Raw genomic sequence first — 17,791 nt, forward strand, 5'->3', positions numbered from 1 at the left:
CAGGTGCTTTGCACAGGTGAATCATGAAAAATGGCTAACTGCAGGTGCCCGTGTTTATTGTGACCATGACTCAAAATACATGACTGCTAGTAACCTAGTGTTTCTTTTGCTGGTCCTGTTTCTCAATTTTGCCGTGAATAACATGAGTTACACGCTTTAGTTGCTCTTTTAGGGGCCAACATCAACAACTCACGGCAAATGTGACAGGCAGAGTGATATGTTCCATAATAGGCATTTATGTCCCAATTATGCTCATCAACAATGGTGAATGAGTAGTGCATTTCACAATTTATTTAAGACTTTTGACAGAGGTTGGTGTCGATATATTCTCCCAATGTGTGTGTTTTTTATGATGTAGGCAATACATATCATGGCTTACTGCTGCTAGACATACCAAATAATAGCCCAGTTTGAAGATGACAGTTAAAATTACAATTTTTACATCAACCCCCCTGACGTTTGTTTTGTTTTTGTTCATTTGTTTTTCCTGCTCTTTTGGCTCTCTCTGCAGCTAACTGAAAAGCTGGTAGCTTTTACCATATAATTTGAAACACTACTGCATGCAGCTAAATCTGTAAACTGGCATCAATTTGATATTTCCCCCCTAACTGTTTGAAATGGACAGCGGTGCTTCAGTGATATTTGCACTGGACAACCAGTAAATTCCCTATTCCAGGATAAGAATCTGAAATGGAAGAAAACAAGGACTCTGAAAACAGAATACACTTATAAACTACATTTAAAGAACTAGAAAGACTAGCCCTAATCTAATCTATGTGGCTCAAGGATCAAAGAACAAATCTTTTTAGTTGGGGAAATACAAAGTGTTTCAATGTTGACCTTTTATGGTTTTATATAACACAGGAATAAGGAGACAACATGGAACACTACCTCGCTACATCAAAATATCTTACATGAATGACAAGCACAAGGTTTTGCCAGAACCAAATAAGAAAGCCATATCTTAATGACAAACGCCTGAATCAGTACAACTCTTGAATAAACCAATTCCATGACAGCCCATGTCACGCTGACCATCTCGTAAGTGGTCAACATCGAAGCTAGGCAATCAAGTAATGCTCCACAGAACCTTAACCAGTCATTGTTGACTAAGGAAAGGAATGATTAAGCTACAAATCAAACCGGTCACTTTGAAATGTATTGGTTTAACTTATAATATGTCATTTTTAAATAACTTTAGAGACTGAACTACTTTTACACAGTTGTGGCTTCAAAATAGAGTCCCATCATTAGTAACTTTCTTCAAAGTTTCTGTCTTAACAGTAGAAGACTCTTAGTTTGATGGATACAGTTAGGATATTCATCAGGTAATTGGAGTAAGTTTATCTTTAAATCCCATTTGCTCTTAACTACATTATATCAGGTATGGCTGTAAAAGTTTAAAATGGTATTGTGTATGAGTGAGCGCAGTCAGAAACCCAGCTGAAAAAGGCTGTATGGAGTTTTTAGTTTTAGATAATGCTATTAGACAAAAGAAACAAGTTTATAATACAGAAAACATTTCTTTTCCTCAGACTGTATTGTATTTATCTTAATTTACAAGTCACAATTGCTTATTTGTTGCCAAAGTTAACTGACATTCCTGGATTAACCAGTTGTAACAAATCATTTAAACGTTACTGAATTCCATGTATTTAATTAATCTATTATAAAAAACTGACACCATGACATTACAGTTATCATTTGAGAAGCCGTTGTCTTAAAAAAAATATTTTTCACTTGCCTTCTCTCAGCAAAGATTTCATATAAATCTCTGATATCCTGCCCAGAGACTTCCATAGAACGATAAAACGCCAACTGACTCTCCCGATTTGCAAAATCCACCTACAAGGGAGAAGTCTCATTGTTAGATATGAAGAGATGAGGCAACGCTTACTAAACAAGGGAAAAACATACAATAACAACGGGATATTTGATTGCAAAGTTGAACTGGCAGCAAATGGTGTTTTTTTAAACATGCTTCTGATCCTTGCAAGGCATTAAACTGTTTTTCCAGTTTGCATGCCAACCACAATACACTTTGAACTGCAGGATGCCAATAAATGCTGCTTTTTAACATTGCAAAATGCTAATTTTAACTTGCTGGGTTTTTTCTTCAGATTTTAACTTTCCAATCCCCTTCAATACTTGCTACTATTTCATGCTCTGGTTTTACACAGAATGCATCTAGTCTTTTATCTCATGTAATGCCATGGAATTGGGGGAGGGGGTGGGAAGGGATGTGTGCCTGAGAAGATAGGGGATATTGCAATGTATATGTACCTGTGCAGAGAAAGAGTGTGAAAAAAAAGAAAAGGTATAGAAGAGTGATGAGAACAAGAAGTGCACTGTTAGTATCCCCATGAACTCTCTCATACTAACCTTTATTCTATTTCCTCCAATCTTCCTGCCCTTGGTCTCCTGCACCGCTGTTTGTGCGCATTCAATTTCATCGTACAACACCAGAGCCATTCCTTTCTGACGATCCAACACAATCTGTCCCAGGAGGTAAAGAAAGAAGTCAGCTAGTTCCCTGAATAGGAATGGCAAGTAACTGATAGATATACAGCAGAACCTTTCTAGAGCACTGTCTTGGGGATCCTTATAAATGAGTTATCATGAGAGGGATAAGTTACTAGATGGAGTTTGATATAATTTGCCTGTAAGCAAGAGAGACATAAATAGAGTGTGCTATCAGAGGTATTATCAATAGAGATGCTAGTGAAGGGTGTACTGTCAAAACCATTGCTTTATGCAGTTGGTGTATCATGAGGAACCTGTAATAAAATCTGTTATTAGAGAGGAAATGTATCAGAAAGTGATATAGAAAATGGCAGATCAATAGAAGGGTCATAGATGTAGAGAATGCTCTATTGTGTAGTTGGTCTTTTCAAACCTTTGAGCTGTTGATGTGAAAAATACATTTTTTGAATAAGACTCCCATGCTAGCTTTTCATTTCCAAATCCTTTTTATAAACTATTTAGGGTGATTATTGTTGTTCCAACAGTCAATTTTAAAACTTACAATGCTGACAGCCAAGACCAAAGAAGCCCTCTGACATTGCCCAACACAGATTAGAGCCTTAACAGCCTTCAGTTCCACATCCCCACTTCAAACTATGAAATGGACGGATGACAAGCAGCTTCACACTGCACAAGTTCATCTTCTAGGAGGACCTAGATTACTTTTTGGTAAAAACAGCAGAATTGTTGGAAACATACAATAGGTCAATCAGCATCCAAAATGGGAAACAGTCGCTCAATGCTTCAAGTGGGAGCCTTCATAAACATTGTGCTTTGAGGAAGAATCTGCACCCAAAACACTGAACTGCTGCATTTCCAATGTCTTCAGTTTTCATTTCAGATTTAGAGTATTTGAGCTGTCCTTTTTTGAAATGTGGAGGATAAAAAGATTAAGAAATAGGCTGTTTTGAGAGTGACATCACAGAGGTTGACGGATGTATCTGCTTTCAGCATTCTAATGTTTAAACTGCCTAAGGAAACACATATAATCTGAAAATGGAACTAAGTGTTTAAAACAGGAATTATAAAGTCATCCGAAGAGATCATATTCAAGTCCTAAGATTAAAATGCTATTTTTCACAGGAGGTTCTTCGTATATAAAGTTGAAAACTAACCAGATTAGTATGTTCATGGCTATGTACTGGATGCCATTTTGTCTCATCAGAACATGAAATGTATTGGAGTATTTTGGAGAGGAAAATTGAAATCATAAATCTTCTCAAAACCCTCTTAGCTGCTGAATTTTCAAAGATAAATTTGAAAATTATGAAATTTTTGCTGCCAGCTGTTAATAAAATGTGAAATATAAATGAATGTGTGCAACAAGGCACTTACTTTGAGCACAGGTCCATAACGGCAGAAATGCCTGGATAAGTATTGTTCAGTAATGTTTGAAGACAGACCATCCAGCCATACACAGTTAGTTGGCATGCTCTTTCCAAATCCCAGCTAGAGGAAGAGAGAGAGAGGGAGAAAATGGTGTATTTTAATTGCAACAAAACTCACTGACCTGAATGCAATAGAACTAAGAGGTATTAAAGATTTTCACATATGTTTAACAAAATCTACTAAACTGACTTAGGCCCCAAATTTCAAACTACTACTACTAGTCTTCGCAGAATAAACTAAATGAATATCTTCACAGGTGATAATTGGTACAGAAACATGATGCAATGCTGTACATAATTTATATTGTTCTTTCACCATCTTATTCACCTCACTTCCTTTCAGGTATCTTTGGATTATTCATTATTTAACAGCTGAAACAGAGCTCAGCTTTTCAACGTTCCTCTGGAACTGGTTTTTAGGAAGTGCATGAGTTGATTGGGAAAATATTCCAAATTTCCCTCATTCAATTTGGGGATGTGTTTTTCCGATCTACCAGAGCTGAAATAATTGCTCACGAAGTATTGACACAAACCCATGATCAATAACTCCAAGACATAATGTTCTGAAGCACTAACATGCAACAGTTTGATCTGAAAACATTTTTACATTTGTACAGAAGACCAATATAGTTCTAACAGGATAAATGGTAGATATTCACACAACTATAACAGTACTAAGAAGATTACTCAAATTGATTTTGTACTTGTAATTAATTCTTCTTTATATAAATTTAGAGTACCCAATTTTTTTTCCAATTAAGGGGCAATTTAATGTGGCCAAGCCACCTACCCGGCACATCTTTGGGTGGTGGGGGTGAGACCCACACAGACACGGGGAGAACGTGCAAACTCCACACGGACAGTGACCTGGGGCCGGGATCGAACCCGGGTCCTCCGCATCACGATGCAACAGTACTAACCACTGTGCCACCGTGTCGCTCCTGCTTGTAATTAATTTTCCTTCAAAAATTACATGATATCAAGTTCTGTTAAGTAATTGAATATCAGTAAATATTTTGGTCTATGCCTATCATGTGCCCTTGGTCTGACTGAAAATTAACTGATATTTTTATTAAGCAAGTGCTCAGTCTAGATTCCATATCAGCAGAATTATAGTCTAACTTGTAGTCACCTTCTGTATAAGATAATTCCATGACTAGACATTCTTACAATCTACCCTAACCCAGGTTCATCAGTTATAGAAATGCAAAATGTGCATCCCACTGATTAAATCTTTGCTTTCAATTGTAGTTGCAAAAATTCAAGAACGGTCACTGCACCATGTTGCAGGACATGGATTGTTTCTCCACAATTCTCCACATAGTGAATTCCCAATTTCAGCCAAACTGCCAGTTAAGGAAAAAAGCAATTTTCCAAATGGAAGTGAGAAACTGAAGCATGAATTTAGTGGGATCACTCTAGTACATCACGAATTATGTAGATGTTTCAATCGCAGATGCCTGGGAGAAATTAATTTGCCACGGTTGGCACATCAGCCGCAGGATGACCTGGGGTGAAACATAATCCGCAGGGGAGAGGAAATAGAGCAGACCAATCCTACAACCTAGATCAATTAATTCTCAATCAGAAGAGACCAGTTTCAGGTAACAATTGCACTTGGGCTTCTCCCAGGGCTCAGTTCAACTTTGCTTGTCTCAACCCCATCTGTGAGAAGAACAGTGATGCTTGCCTTCACACACTGCTCAAACACAGCCCAGGTTGGACGACCAAAAGTGGCACTGATCACATCCACAGAAACATCTCTGCAGGTTGGACATTCTATCTAACATGCCATGGAGAACAATATTAAACTTGGAGGGAGGAAAGAGAGAAGTAACTCAAGAAAACAGAGGGGAATATTACAAAAGTAAAGTTACAACAAAAAACAGTATACAAGAAATTGTTCAACAGAAAATTCTTACTAATATTTCACTGTGAATTCCTGATAAGTGAATATTCCTGATAAGCAAATGACTGTATTTCTCCTTCCTGACCTTGAGCCGATTATTTCCTAAGTACTCTCCGTCCATTTTCTTGATGGCTTTGCAGACACTTGCAATGTCACAGTACTGTAGGAAGGCGTATTGAGGAACCCCATTTACCTTCTTGATGTCAATATCCTGTCGTTTTAAATAAAAAAACAATAGCATGGACCTTTTGACTGTGCCTCACCACAAAAAACACTTGTCAATTTTTAAAGATTTCTATCTTAATTATTTTCTGCTTTCCCCATTTAAACAAATAGGGGAGCGAATGTAACATTTTAACTTTAGTTTAAACACCTTATATATATTTAAGTATCACATTAGTCCATAATCATTTCTAATTTCTGAGGGAGCAGAGAGAAAAATGAGACTGTTACTTGAGGAAATGCAGCTCTACACCTGAATCACAAGTGGGAATTATTTCCACGAGTATCGAGACATCTGCTTGGATAGTCACTGTGTATTTTCCCAACTGGTTGCTGTTCATTTGAGCAAGAATCAGCCTCATTACTTTTGGATGGTGGTGCTTTAACACATGTCAAAAACGTAGCACGAGTTAGGGCACAATATTAAACTAATTTAATTATTTGACCCATTTGGCATTTATGCTGTCATTTGGAAATAAATAATTTTATACTCTGGTGCAATTCAGTTTGCAAATTATGCTTCAAGTTTTCATGCAGCAAACTGTACCAGGTCAGTTGTCATTAGTAATAAAAACAAAGTGCTGGAAAAACTCAGCAGATCTGAAAGCATCTGCGGAGACAGAAACAGAATTAATGTTTTGAGTCCAAACTTCAGAACTAGAGAGATGTATAAGTGTGATAGGGGTTCTATGCTATTGAAAAAGGGGAGAGGACCAGGGGGAACTAAAGGTAGGTCAGAGATGGGTTCGAGGATGGGAGGATTAAATACCTAAGATACCCTGGAACAAACGATAAAGGGAATGGTAATGGTTGTGGTAAAGAAACAAAGTATATTTCTACAATAAGTGTGGATAGTAGAATAAAGGTCAGCTCAGCTTGAAAGCAAGCAAGATACAGAGTGGCACTTGGCAAAAACAAAATTTAAAATGGCGGACAAGGATCATGGTCCAAAGTTGTTTAACTCAATGTTGAGTCCAGAAAGCTGTAAAGTGCCTAATTGGAAGATGAGGTGTCATTCCTCCAGTGTGTGTTGGGCTTCACTGGAACACTGTAGCAGGCTGAGGGCAGAAACAAGAGCATGAGAGCAAGATAGTGAATTGAATTAGCAAGTGACTGGTAGGTCAGGGTCATGCTTGCTTTGCTGACTGAGTGGCGGAGTTCCGTAAAGCAGTCGTCCAGTCTGCATTTGGTCTCCCCAATGTAAAGGAGACCGCATTGTGAGCAGCGAACATTAATTGAAAGAAGTGCAACTAAGTTGCTGCTTGACTTGGAAGGAGTGTTTCGACAATGAGGAGCGAGGAGGTAAAGGTGTTACACCTCCTGCGATTGATTGAAAAGGTGCCTTGGGAAAGGCGGAGGTGTTGGGGGTGGTAAAGGAGTGAACCGGGGGGGCTCAGGAATGGAGTATTCCCTTTGGAATGCTGACAGAGCAGGCAACGGGAAGATGTGTTTGGTGGTGGCATCATGCTGGCGATGGCAGAAATGGTAAAAGATAATCATCTGAATATAAAGACTGGGGGGGTGGGGGGGGTGGAGTGTAAGGCACTGGTTTGGGAAGGGGGGGGGGTTTGGAGAATCCTCAGTTAAAGAGAAAGGAAGACACGTTGGAAGCAGAAGCACCATTGTTGATATAGCATCATCAAAACAGATACAAGAGAGCTGGGGAAACTATGAGAGTGGATGGAATCCTTACAGGAAGCAGGGTGAGAACAAGTGTAGTCTAGGTGGTTGTGGGAGACGGTGAGCTGGGAATGAATCTTCGAAGACTCTATATCCAGAAACGGAGAGCGAGAAGTCAAGGGAGGGAAGAGGAATATTAGAGATGTACCATGAAAGAAGGGTGGAGATTGGAAACAAAATTGATTAATTTTTCCAGTTCCGAAGAGAGCAGGAAACAACTCTGATGGTCATCCATGTACTAGAAAAGAGAGCTGTGGGAGGGGGCCTGAGTAGGTCTGAAATAAGCAATGTTTCACATGAACCACAAAAAGACAGCCATATGGAGGTACCCATAGCCACATCTTTTATTTGAAGGTATTGAGTCAAGTTAAAGAAGAAGTTGTTCAATGCCAGGCGGAGGAGCATGGTGGTGGACGGGGACTGTTCGGGCCTCTATTGAAGGAAGAGGTGGGGAGCCCGCAGATCAGCTTGCTGGGGTATGGAGGTGTAGTGGGATTGGATGTCCATAGTGAAGAGGTTGTGGTTAAGGACAGGAAACTGAAAATTGTTGAAATGATGTAGGGCACCAGAAGAATCATGCATGTAGATAATAATAATCTATATTATTGTCATAAGTAGGCTTACATTGACACACAATGAAGTTACTGTGAAAAACCCCTAGTCACTACACTCCGCCGCCTGTTCGGGTACACCGAGGGAGAATTCATATTGTCCAATTCACCTAAGAGCACGTCTTTTGGGCCTTGTGGTAGACATGGGGAGAACGTGCAGACTCCGCACAGTGACCCAAGCCAGGAATCAAACCTGGGCGCAGTGAAGCAACAATGCTAACCACTGTGCTGCTTCCCATGGGAAGAGAGTGGACAAGGGGAGATAAAAAATGAGTCAAGATCGGAAAAAATCAGTTCAGCGGGGCAGGTATAGGCTGAAACAATGGTCTGCTAGGACAGTTCGGTTTGTTGATTTTGGAAAGAAGGTGGAAATGTGCTGTTCGGGGTTGGGAGACTATAATGTGCAACGCTGTGGAGGGAGGACCTCTGGAGGCGATGAGGTCCATGATAGTTCTGATGGCTTGATGTGCGGCAGTGGAGTCATGGTCCAAGGCAAGGTATGAAGGTGTGTCTGAGAGTTAGTGTTCATTAGTATTTGGTAAAATCATTTAAGGGTGAAATAGATATCAACACAATCTCTTCAAAAAACTCTGCTGCCCATGTGTTTACCCACACCAAATCCTACTCCACTCATCAGTCTGCTCCCCGCTCAGCTCCATTGGTTCCTGGTCCCTTTGTGGTTAAATCCCTTCACGGCCTCAACTGTTCTATTTTTACCCTTCTAGATCCTATTAACAAATCAGGCTGTTTGAGAAATCCTCAACAATGCCCTGGAATATTGCTGACCTGCCTAGCTCAGGTATCTGGAGTCTGCCAGAGTTGACTGAGTTTCGTCCTTCCATCGTCAAGCACATCATCTCGACCCTGGTGATCACTTTTACCCACCCCCAGGGAGGAGTCACTAGGACGGTCATTAGATAATTAGAATGAAGACAAACACAAAATAAACAACAAATGCAGGTTATTCACCAAGAGAAAAAGAGATGAAATACAAATCAGTTGTGCAATAATGTAATATTTTACACAAGGCCTTGCGCTGCAAAAATTTTGAAAGATAACCAAGTTGAAGGATAACCAAAATGTGGGTAACAGATGTCTTTTTAAAATGTTCAGCTTTAAATCATTTATACTTTGAAGTGGAGGGATTCCTAGAAGGGATGAAATTCTGTCACCTCAATAATGACCAATCCAAGCAATGTACATACCACAATCTCCCCAAAGCGTTCAAAAATATTTCGAAGATCTCCATAGGTTGTGGTTTTCTCCAGATTCCCAATAAATAATGTTCTTGTGGCCTTGGGATGAAACTCATCTATTCGGTCATCCAGTGGTCGAAATTCATTCTCGCTTTCCGTTTCTGCAAGGGGTCCCAAACAAAAAAAAAATTCGAAAACATATTATGTCACCAGAACACTGCTCTGCTTATTTTTCAAACACTCTTCAATTTGACTCTATATTAAATACATATTTTAAAACTACTTTGGTATGGTCATGCAGTCACTGCGAACTCTTTCTCCAATCCGCAATCATTTCAACAACAAAGGGTCTAATTCACTAGATAATACTGTGCCATCCAATTATCAAATATATTGACCGATTCTAGTTTTACAGTAGATTTCAGGAAGTCAAATAAAGTTAACATTCACAGAAGTCATTCAGGTCACTGGTACTTGTAATATAACTTGTGGACCATTTGTAGGCCTGTCCCCTTCATCTGTGGTTCATGGCAGATCTTTTACTGTTTTGCATGTATCTGGACCACCATTAACATCCTCCCCCTGCTGTGAAATGTTGCTGGAGCAAAGACTCAGGCGCTACTTCCTACACTTTTTCTGTCAAGTATGAGAAAGTAAGGAAACGCATACTTGTTGCAGAATGCATAAGGCAAATGAAAATCGTTCAGAATAATAGATATCAGTTTAATCGAAGTACTGATTCCATGGCCGAAATTCTACAGCCATTTTCTGGCAGCAGGATTCACTGGTCCCACTGGCGGCACATCCCTGCCTGCGGGTTTTCCAGCACCGTGGGGTGCCTTCAATGGAGATTCCCATTGACAGCGGCGAGAGCAGAGAATCCTGCCGTCAGTGCATGGCACGCTGCCTCCCTCCGCTGTGAAACACACGGCTGGGAGGCCAGAGAATCCCGCCCCACATTTCTTCCACCCATCAAGTCCAAACAGTAATTTCTTATTAAGCCAGGATTGAAACCAGGAGCTCAATATGTAGGGAATTATGAACACTCATTCACAACTCATCACCCTGCGGTGCATTATCAGAATAGTCCTTCTGCAAGACACTCCCATGAGCTATAATAAGGCAGTTCATGCAAAACATTAGGGGCAGCACGGTAGAACATTGGTTAACACAACTGCTTCACAGCTCCAGGGTTCCAGGTTTGATTCCCGGCTTGGGTCACTGGCTGTGCAGAGACTGCACGTTTTCCCTGCGTCTGCGAGGGTTTCCTCCGGGTGTTCCGGATTCCTCCACAGTCACAAAGATGTGGTTAAGTGGATTGGCCATGCTAAATTGCCCTTAGTGTCCAAAACGATTAGGTGGAGTTACAGGGATAGGGTGGAGGTATGCGCTTAAGTAGGGTGCTCGTGCCAGGGACTGGTGCAGACTTGATGGGCCGAATGGCCTTCTTCTGCACTATAAATTCTATGATTAATCTTAAATCAATGCATTTCTCATCTCTTCAGCAAGACAGTAGACAATGTACAACTGCTGTGTAAATCTAAAAACTTTTGCAAGATATAATTAATTTAAAACACAGATATTCCTTATTTTTGTCAAACTTTTGCCATGATATGAATTGTAGTGCTACATCCTCACACTCAAAACTATGCCGCTGCTCAGTAAACACCTACCTGGGCCTGTCCACGCAGTAACTTCAATCTGCATACCAAAAAATAACTTTCCCTTTGACGCATTCATAGCCTTCTCTTGGTCTTCCTGTTGTCGAAAGAATACAAGACCATAGCGTTCTTCAGATGCACCATGGATTTGCACAGATGTTACTTTCCCATATTTCTTAAATTCATGGAAAAGACCATCCTTAAGGCTTGTGTCTAAAAGAAAAAAATGAAAGCTTTCAGTGCAAAGTATTCATGTGATGCAAGATATTTTTTCTCCAATTTCGTGAGTAATCAACAGTGATTTCCAATTTCAAGTACACTCTTCTGAAATGGTTTAGAAGGTTCTTCTCTTGGCTGTCGGGGATTGTAAACTGAGAGCTACCAAATTCTGAGAAAAGGATGAGCACTGGACATTGCTGCAGGCAACAGACAATGACAATCTCTGTGAAACTAATTGGGTGGGAAACTGACTGAGCTGTCCAAGAGATGATTTGATTTGCTACATGCGACCAATAATTATAACTGCTGGACTTCCCTCAATTTCAAGCCAGATCCCTTCTATTCTCTTCAATAAGGGTTAAAGAAAGTTGGAAGAGTTAAGAAATACAAAGAGTTCAAGTGTAGTGAGGATCCAGATCTCCAAAAAGAATTATGGCCAACTGTGATATTGTAAAAGGTGTTGTTCCGGGATTAAACAAAGCAGACAGCTCCCATTGAGTGCTCCTGTTGAAAAGAAGCAAAGATAAACTTTGTGAGCTCTTATCCTAACTTCTATACATGGACGTTGACCCAAATATTCGCAATTTAAATTCATTCACAAAATATTTATATCGCAGATAAATGTACGTCTTCCGTTTCTCAAAGCCTGTTTTTCTTAAATAAATTCTGGACTGTGAAATTAAAATAGAGTATTCAGCGAAATATTAACTGTCTTCGGGATAGAATTCTGGACTTTCAGCATTCACAGAAAATTCAACTCTAATCATTATATAATCTCACATCCCAAACTTTTGAGTTTAAGTTTGGCAGTTTCGCACTTTAGTTTTGTAAAATTGATAGTCCCGCTGAAATGCGTGTGAACAGGAAACAAAAAGTAATCAAATAGCAATTATTTTTAAAGTGTGCTATGCCTAAAGTATATGTACTATTTGTTCTTTCCACATTTCTTGCTAACTTTCTCCCCTCCACGGCAGAAAGTACTTATTCCTCACTGGGGTACAAGTCTATGGGTGACCTCTAGGACTTGAATAAATGGCCATTTTTCAAGTTCACCTCAGACAATGAATGCTGGCAGAACATTCAATAATGATAAGTATAGATGTAGATCAACTATGGCCACCCTAGCTAAGATCGACTAACAGAAACTGGGGACTGTGACCTCTATAATTTGCAACTGGCCTGACCTTCAGTGTGTTCCTGCCTAATGTATTCATAATGACACCTCCTAATAAACTGTTCTGGTGTCACTTTTGATTTTTCAGTGTATGCCTGTATCAATCAGAGAAAAGTTTGATGTATGAATCGGGAAATGTTTTAAAAATCAACCAATAATTAATTTTAATTTTTATTTTCATTTGTGTTGAGGGCACATTAGACAGGTTGAAATGCTTTTATTCAGATGGGTTTCCACATACAAACTGAAAAATCTATTTACTTCTTCACCCCCATCATTTCAATCAAATTTAGATAGCCTTATTTTTTTCTCAAGAAATGATATCCAAAGCAGTAGATTATCCAATTTTCACATGAAGGATTGAAGAAGTCACACTGAATAAAAATAGCAGAGAAGCTGCCATCTGTTAATTTAAATGGATTAATATGACAGATTTAAAAATTGAAAACCATCTCTGCCATGAAATTAAACTGAGGAAGGAGCAGTGCTCTGAAAGCATGTGTTTGAAACAAACCTGTTGGACTTTAACCTGGTGTTGTAAGACTTGTTACTGTGCTCACCCCAGTCCAACGCCGGCATCTCCACATCATGAAATTAAACTGTTATTAATGGCACATAATGAACTTCATGTATGTTAAATATTGCATACATGATTTCTAAATGGAACTTGCCAGCCTTTTTTCAAATTTGTCAGATGTATTCCAGAGACAGAGTCCCAAGTCTATCTGAACATAACTGGAAGAAACTTGGATTCCCAAACAGATCAAATCTCTTGATGCATTTACTCACCAGTAGAGCGGACAGGCAAATTTTGGACTTTGATTCCATAGCTCTTACGTGGTTCATCCTTTTCCACAGGTGTTAGGAGTTGGACCGGTGGTGCAGGGACTGCAGCAGATTGGACTGATCTTGCTGGAGATTCATCACTGGAACTGCTGCTAGAATCGCTACTATAGAACAAAAAGGCCACTGGTTAGAAGAATGAATTGACTGACTGCACCGCTTGATATCTCTAGAGTCATGAGCACAAGACAGGGGATCTCCTGTTTGTACACTGGAGGATAATTTGGTCATGTGTCATACAAAAACTGTATACTTGAGAATGTTTCTACCATCGCTGTAAAACAGATACCCTCCTTACAATCTCAATCCTGATGCTATGAGGAGCCCTGACATTGCCCTGGTGGTAACTTGCTGCAAATAAAAACTAATTTATCGCCTCTTACAGTCAAATTTTGAGTAGCACCAACAATGATCTATAAATAGGTTGCCTATCCACTCAGATACAAATGTTGCCTTATGCAGGAAGGTCACAGATGGGATAAGATGCGCCATGTAAGGGCGGCATGTGGCGCAGTGGATAGCACTGGGACTGCGGCGCTGAGGTTCCGGGTTCGCATCCTGGCTCTGGGTCACTGTCCATGTGGAGTTTGCACATTCTCCCCATGTCTGCGTGGGTTTCACCCCCCCCAACCCAAAGATGTGCAGGTTAGGTCGATTGGCCATGCTAAATTGCCCCTTAATTGGAATAAAAATGTATAATTGGGTACTCTAAAAAAAAATAAAATTTATTTTTAAAAGATGCACCATGTAACATTATTACATACGTACTGCACACATACATATGTATTGCTATCTTGAAATGTGGGTCCCACTCTCAAACGGTTTACCTCTAAAATAGGGGTTACAATAATCTTTCAAACTATGATACTTTATTCCAAGAGATCAATAAATAGTACCCATGAAATGAAGCTTGGTGGGTTTCACATCAATATTATTCAACTATTAGAATGGCTTTCCACAGTTAATACTCTAATAGTATGTAAATTCTACAACATACTATGGTGTACCTTCAAAAGTATGCAGCCCTTGTGTTTAAGGAATACAAAAAAATATATTGTGGCGCCCTTATGAATTGTCTTCGTGCAAACCATCCATGCACGCTGACTATATGAATCACATGCAACGTGGCGGTTCGAGCTTTGGGACTTTACAATTTATTCAAGTTAATAATTCTTAATACCTTGGTGACCAGCTAACAGTTTTTGTTTTAATTGCGCTTGGATTGGATGGTTAAAAAATGCTACCCAATGTAGTCAAAAAATAATTTAGAAGCTACACTCCAGTAAGTTTAACATTTTCAGTGAGGGAAATCTTCAAAAATGCTAAGAGGCACAGGCATGTAACTATGCGAGGGATGTTTAACCTATGCTGTCCATGTACAACTTGAGGGTACAGGATAAAAAATAATAAGCCACATATTCAAGTATTAGGCATATGAAACTCACTACCAACAAAAGCTGATGTTGTGTGAATCAGTTCCTTCAAAAAGGAGATGGACAAATATCTAGTTGGTAAGAGGATTGAAGGCTAGAGATAAATACCAGACTGAGATAATATTTTATGGCCACAACTGTTAAAATGGCACATAATTTGGAGAAGGGTACGGAGTTGAATAATACATATGGAAGACAGCAGAGCAGGGTTGAATAGCAAAGCTGTGTGATTGAATGCATGTTATGGAGATTTATATCTTTCAGGTTCAGGGAATACACATCGTGCACTCAGAATACAAAGAACGGAGCACAATTTACTTTGACTATGAAAAAGACAAGCCCAGAGGTGCCAAGAGCTTTTTGCTTAATGTTCTTGTTTTTTATATCTTATTTTTGGTGTTGTTTTAACATTGCAACAATAATTAGGGGTGAAGAAGAGATAGTTGGGCTCGAGGAACAATGGGGTCCAACAGTGTAATAGCCAAATATACTCAGCTAGAATAAGGTCACTGAAAAACTGCATCAATGACATAGTGTTGACGTTATTTCTCCTTCCAAAGAGCTCCCCAATGTCAGATGTATTTCTAACAGAAAAATCAGATTCGAGGAGGCGAATTCGTAAACAGGTGTCAACCTTCCCGCTCCTACTGCTAAGGGGGATTCAGGAGAGGGTAGTTTCCAGGGGATGGGTAGAAGGGAGCGTCTTGGACATTTATAAGGAGCCTATGGGGGTTGGAGGAGCGCAGACCGAGGAACTGGAGCGCAAGTGGGAGGAGCTGGGAGGCGAGATAGAGGATGGTCTATGGACAGACGTGTTGAGTAGAGTCAGCGCGTCTGCAACATGTGCCAGGCTCAGCCTGATACAATTTAAGGTTGTTCACCGGGCTCATATGACAGTGGCCCGGATGAGCAGATTCTTTGGGGTGGAGGACAGGTGCGCAAAATGTGCGGGAGGACCAGCGAACCATGACCACATGTTTTGGACATGTCCAAAGCTTAGGGGATTTTGGCAGGGGTTTGCGGACGTCATGTCCACGGTGTTAAAAACAAGGGTGGCGCTGAGTCCAGAGGTGGCTATTTTCGGGGTGTCAGAAGACCCGGGAATCCAGGAGGAGAAAGAGGCAGATGTTCTTGCCTTTGCTTCCCTGGTAGTCCAGAGACGGATACTATTAGCGTGGAGGGACTCAAAGCCCCTGAAGTCGGAGACCTGGCTATCGGACATGGCTAGCTTTCTGTTTGGAGAAAATAAAATTTGCCTTGAGAGGGTCACTGTACGGGTTCACCCGGAGGTGGCAACCGTTCGTCAACTTCTTTGCGGGAAATTAATCGTCAGCAAGACCAGGGGGGGTCAATACGGGTGGGACCTATACGAGAGGTAAATGGCTCTTGCACTGTGTTTATGGTTTCATGTATATTGTTTATTTTGTTGTTGTCAATATACCAAAAATACCTCAATAAAATGTTTATTAAAAAAAAAGAAAAATCAGATTCATGCACACTAAATGAAAACTACTGTACTCATATCATTTTGAGTCTCACACATTTTAACATTAATTTTGGCCCTTACTGTAAAATAACCTTAATTGTGCATGTATTAATCTGCATTCTAGAAGAACATTTGAGAGATGACTTTGGGATTCATTCAGTTAACTACAAAGCAAAATTGATCCAGTGACATTCTTAAGCAAAAGTAATTACTACAATCACATAGTCATGATGTGGAGATGCCGGCGTTGGACTGGGGTGAGCACATTAAGAAGTCTCACAACACCAGGTTAAAGTCCAACAGGTTTGTTTCAAATCACTAGCTTTCGGAGCACTGCTCCTTCCTCAGGTGATTCATCTGAGGAAGGAGCAGTGTTCCGAAAGCTAGTGATTTGAAACCAACCTGTTGGACTTTAACCTGGTGTTGTAAGGCTTCTTATTGTACAATCATACAGAGTGATACTTAAATCCTGGAACTCCTTCCCGAATAGCATTGTGGGTTCACATTCATCACATGGACTGCAGTGGTTCAAGAAGGGTGGCTCACCACCACCTTCTGAAGGATAATTCGGGATGGGCAATAAAAATGAAGGCATAACTAGAGACTCCCATGACCTGTGAAAAATAAAAATGATCTAGCATTGATGTAAACACAGAAATAATAAATGGAAGCGTATTTTTTCAAATGTTAACTATTGACTGGAATCTACACATATGATGTTTAATGGGTCAACTACGAGAAGCCTATGAAGGTTACTAGAGGCAAGGACATGCTGCTTAAAAATAGCTTTGGAGTGAATAGAAGATTTTCAATGTATCATCAGCAAGCAAGAAATGGAAACTAAAAGTCAACCACATTGCTGCTTGTGGAACGTAAGCAAGGAAATCATGCAGTATGTTCCTTGTAAACATGTGCCTGGCAATATTTACAAAAGAATAACGGACAATCTCAACAGTTGAACTTTTCAAACTGAAATCATATTCTTATTCAGTGGGAGCAAAATTAATTCAAATGAACTAAACCAGATTTTCTGTTTTACTTGCATTTCAATTCTATTCACAAATGTCCTTCATTGCATGGTCATGTATTGTAGGTTATGAAATATTATATATGTAATACAAAACAGCAGATACTGGCAGAACAAATAATAAATAAAAATAGCAAATTCTGGAAATCTGGAACAAAAATATAAATGCTGGAAATACACAAGTCAGTTGGCATCTGTAACAAGATGACAGGTTGATCCAGTTTCAATTCTGCCACTCAACACCTAAATACCCAAAGTGTTAAATATGTTCTCTTTACTGGCAGATCTGCTGTGTATTTCCAGAATTGTATTTCAGATGACAATCTTATGCATTTATTGTATTGTTCTTGTTTTATTGTCACGTGTACCGAGGTACAGTGAAAAAGTATTGTTCTGCATACAGTCCAGGCAGATCATTC

At 39.7% G+C, this 17,791-nt stretch overlaps 1 protein-coding gene across 9 annotated transcripts in view; it reads right to left on the reverse strand.

The window, feature by feature from the left end:
- Positions 1-17,791, reverse strand: part of spen (spen family transcriptional repressor) — a 118,621-nt gene that overhangs the window by 19,711 nt on the left and 81,119 nt on the right. For 2 of the 9 annotated variants that reach the window (XM_038821640.1, XM_038821633.1), the window contains 7 exons: positions 13,373-13,530; positions 11,203-11,403; positions 9,539-9,702; positions 5,834-6,031; positions 3,859-3,972; positions 2,383-2,496; positions 1,745-1,845 (listed from right to left, as the gene is read on the reverse strand). In XM_038821640.1, coding sequence (XP_038677568.1) covers positions 1,745-1,845; positions 2,383-2,496; positions 3,859-3,972; positions 5,834-6,031; positions 9,539-9,702; positions 11,203-11,403; positions 13,373-13,530 — 1,050 coding nt within the window. Of the gene's footprint in view, positions 1-1,744; positions 1,846-2,382; positions 2,497-3,858; positions 3,973-5,833; positions 6,032-9,538; positions 9,703-11,202; positions 11,404-13,372; positions 13,534-17,791 lie in introns of all 9 variants that reach the window. The other 7 variants (XM_038821639.1, XM_038821632.1, XM_038821636.1 and 4 more) reach the window with 6 other exon arrangements.

Source organism: Scyliorhinus canicula, chromosome 16 (assembly GCF_902713615.1).
Source record: "Scyliorhinus canicula chromosome 16, sScyCan1.1, whole genome shotgun sequence".
In the NCBI taxonomy this organism is placed as follows: Eukaryota; Metazoa; Chordata; class Chondrichthyes; order Carcharhiniformes; family Scyliorhinidae; genus Scyliorhinus; species Scyliorhinus canicula.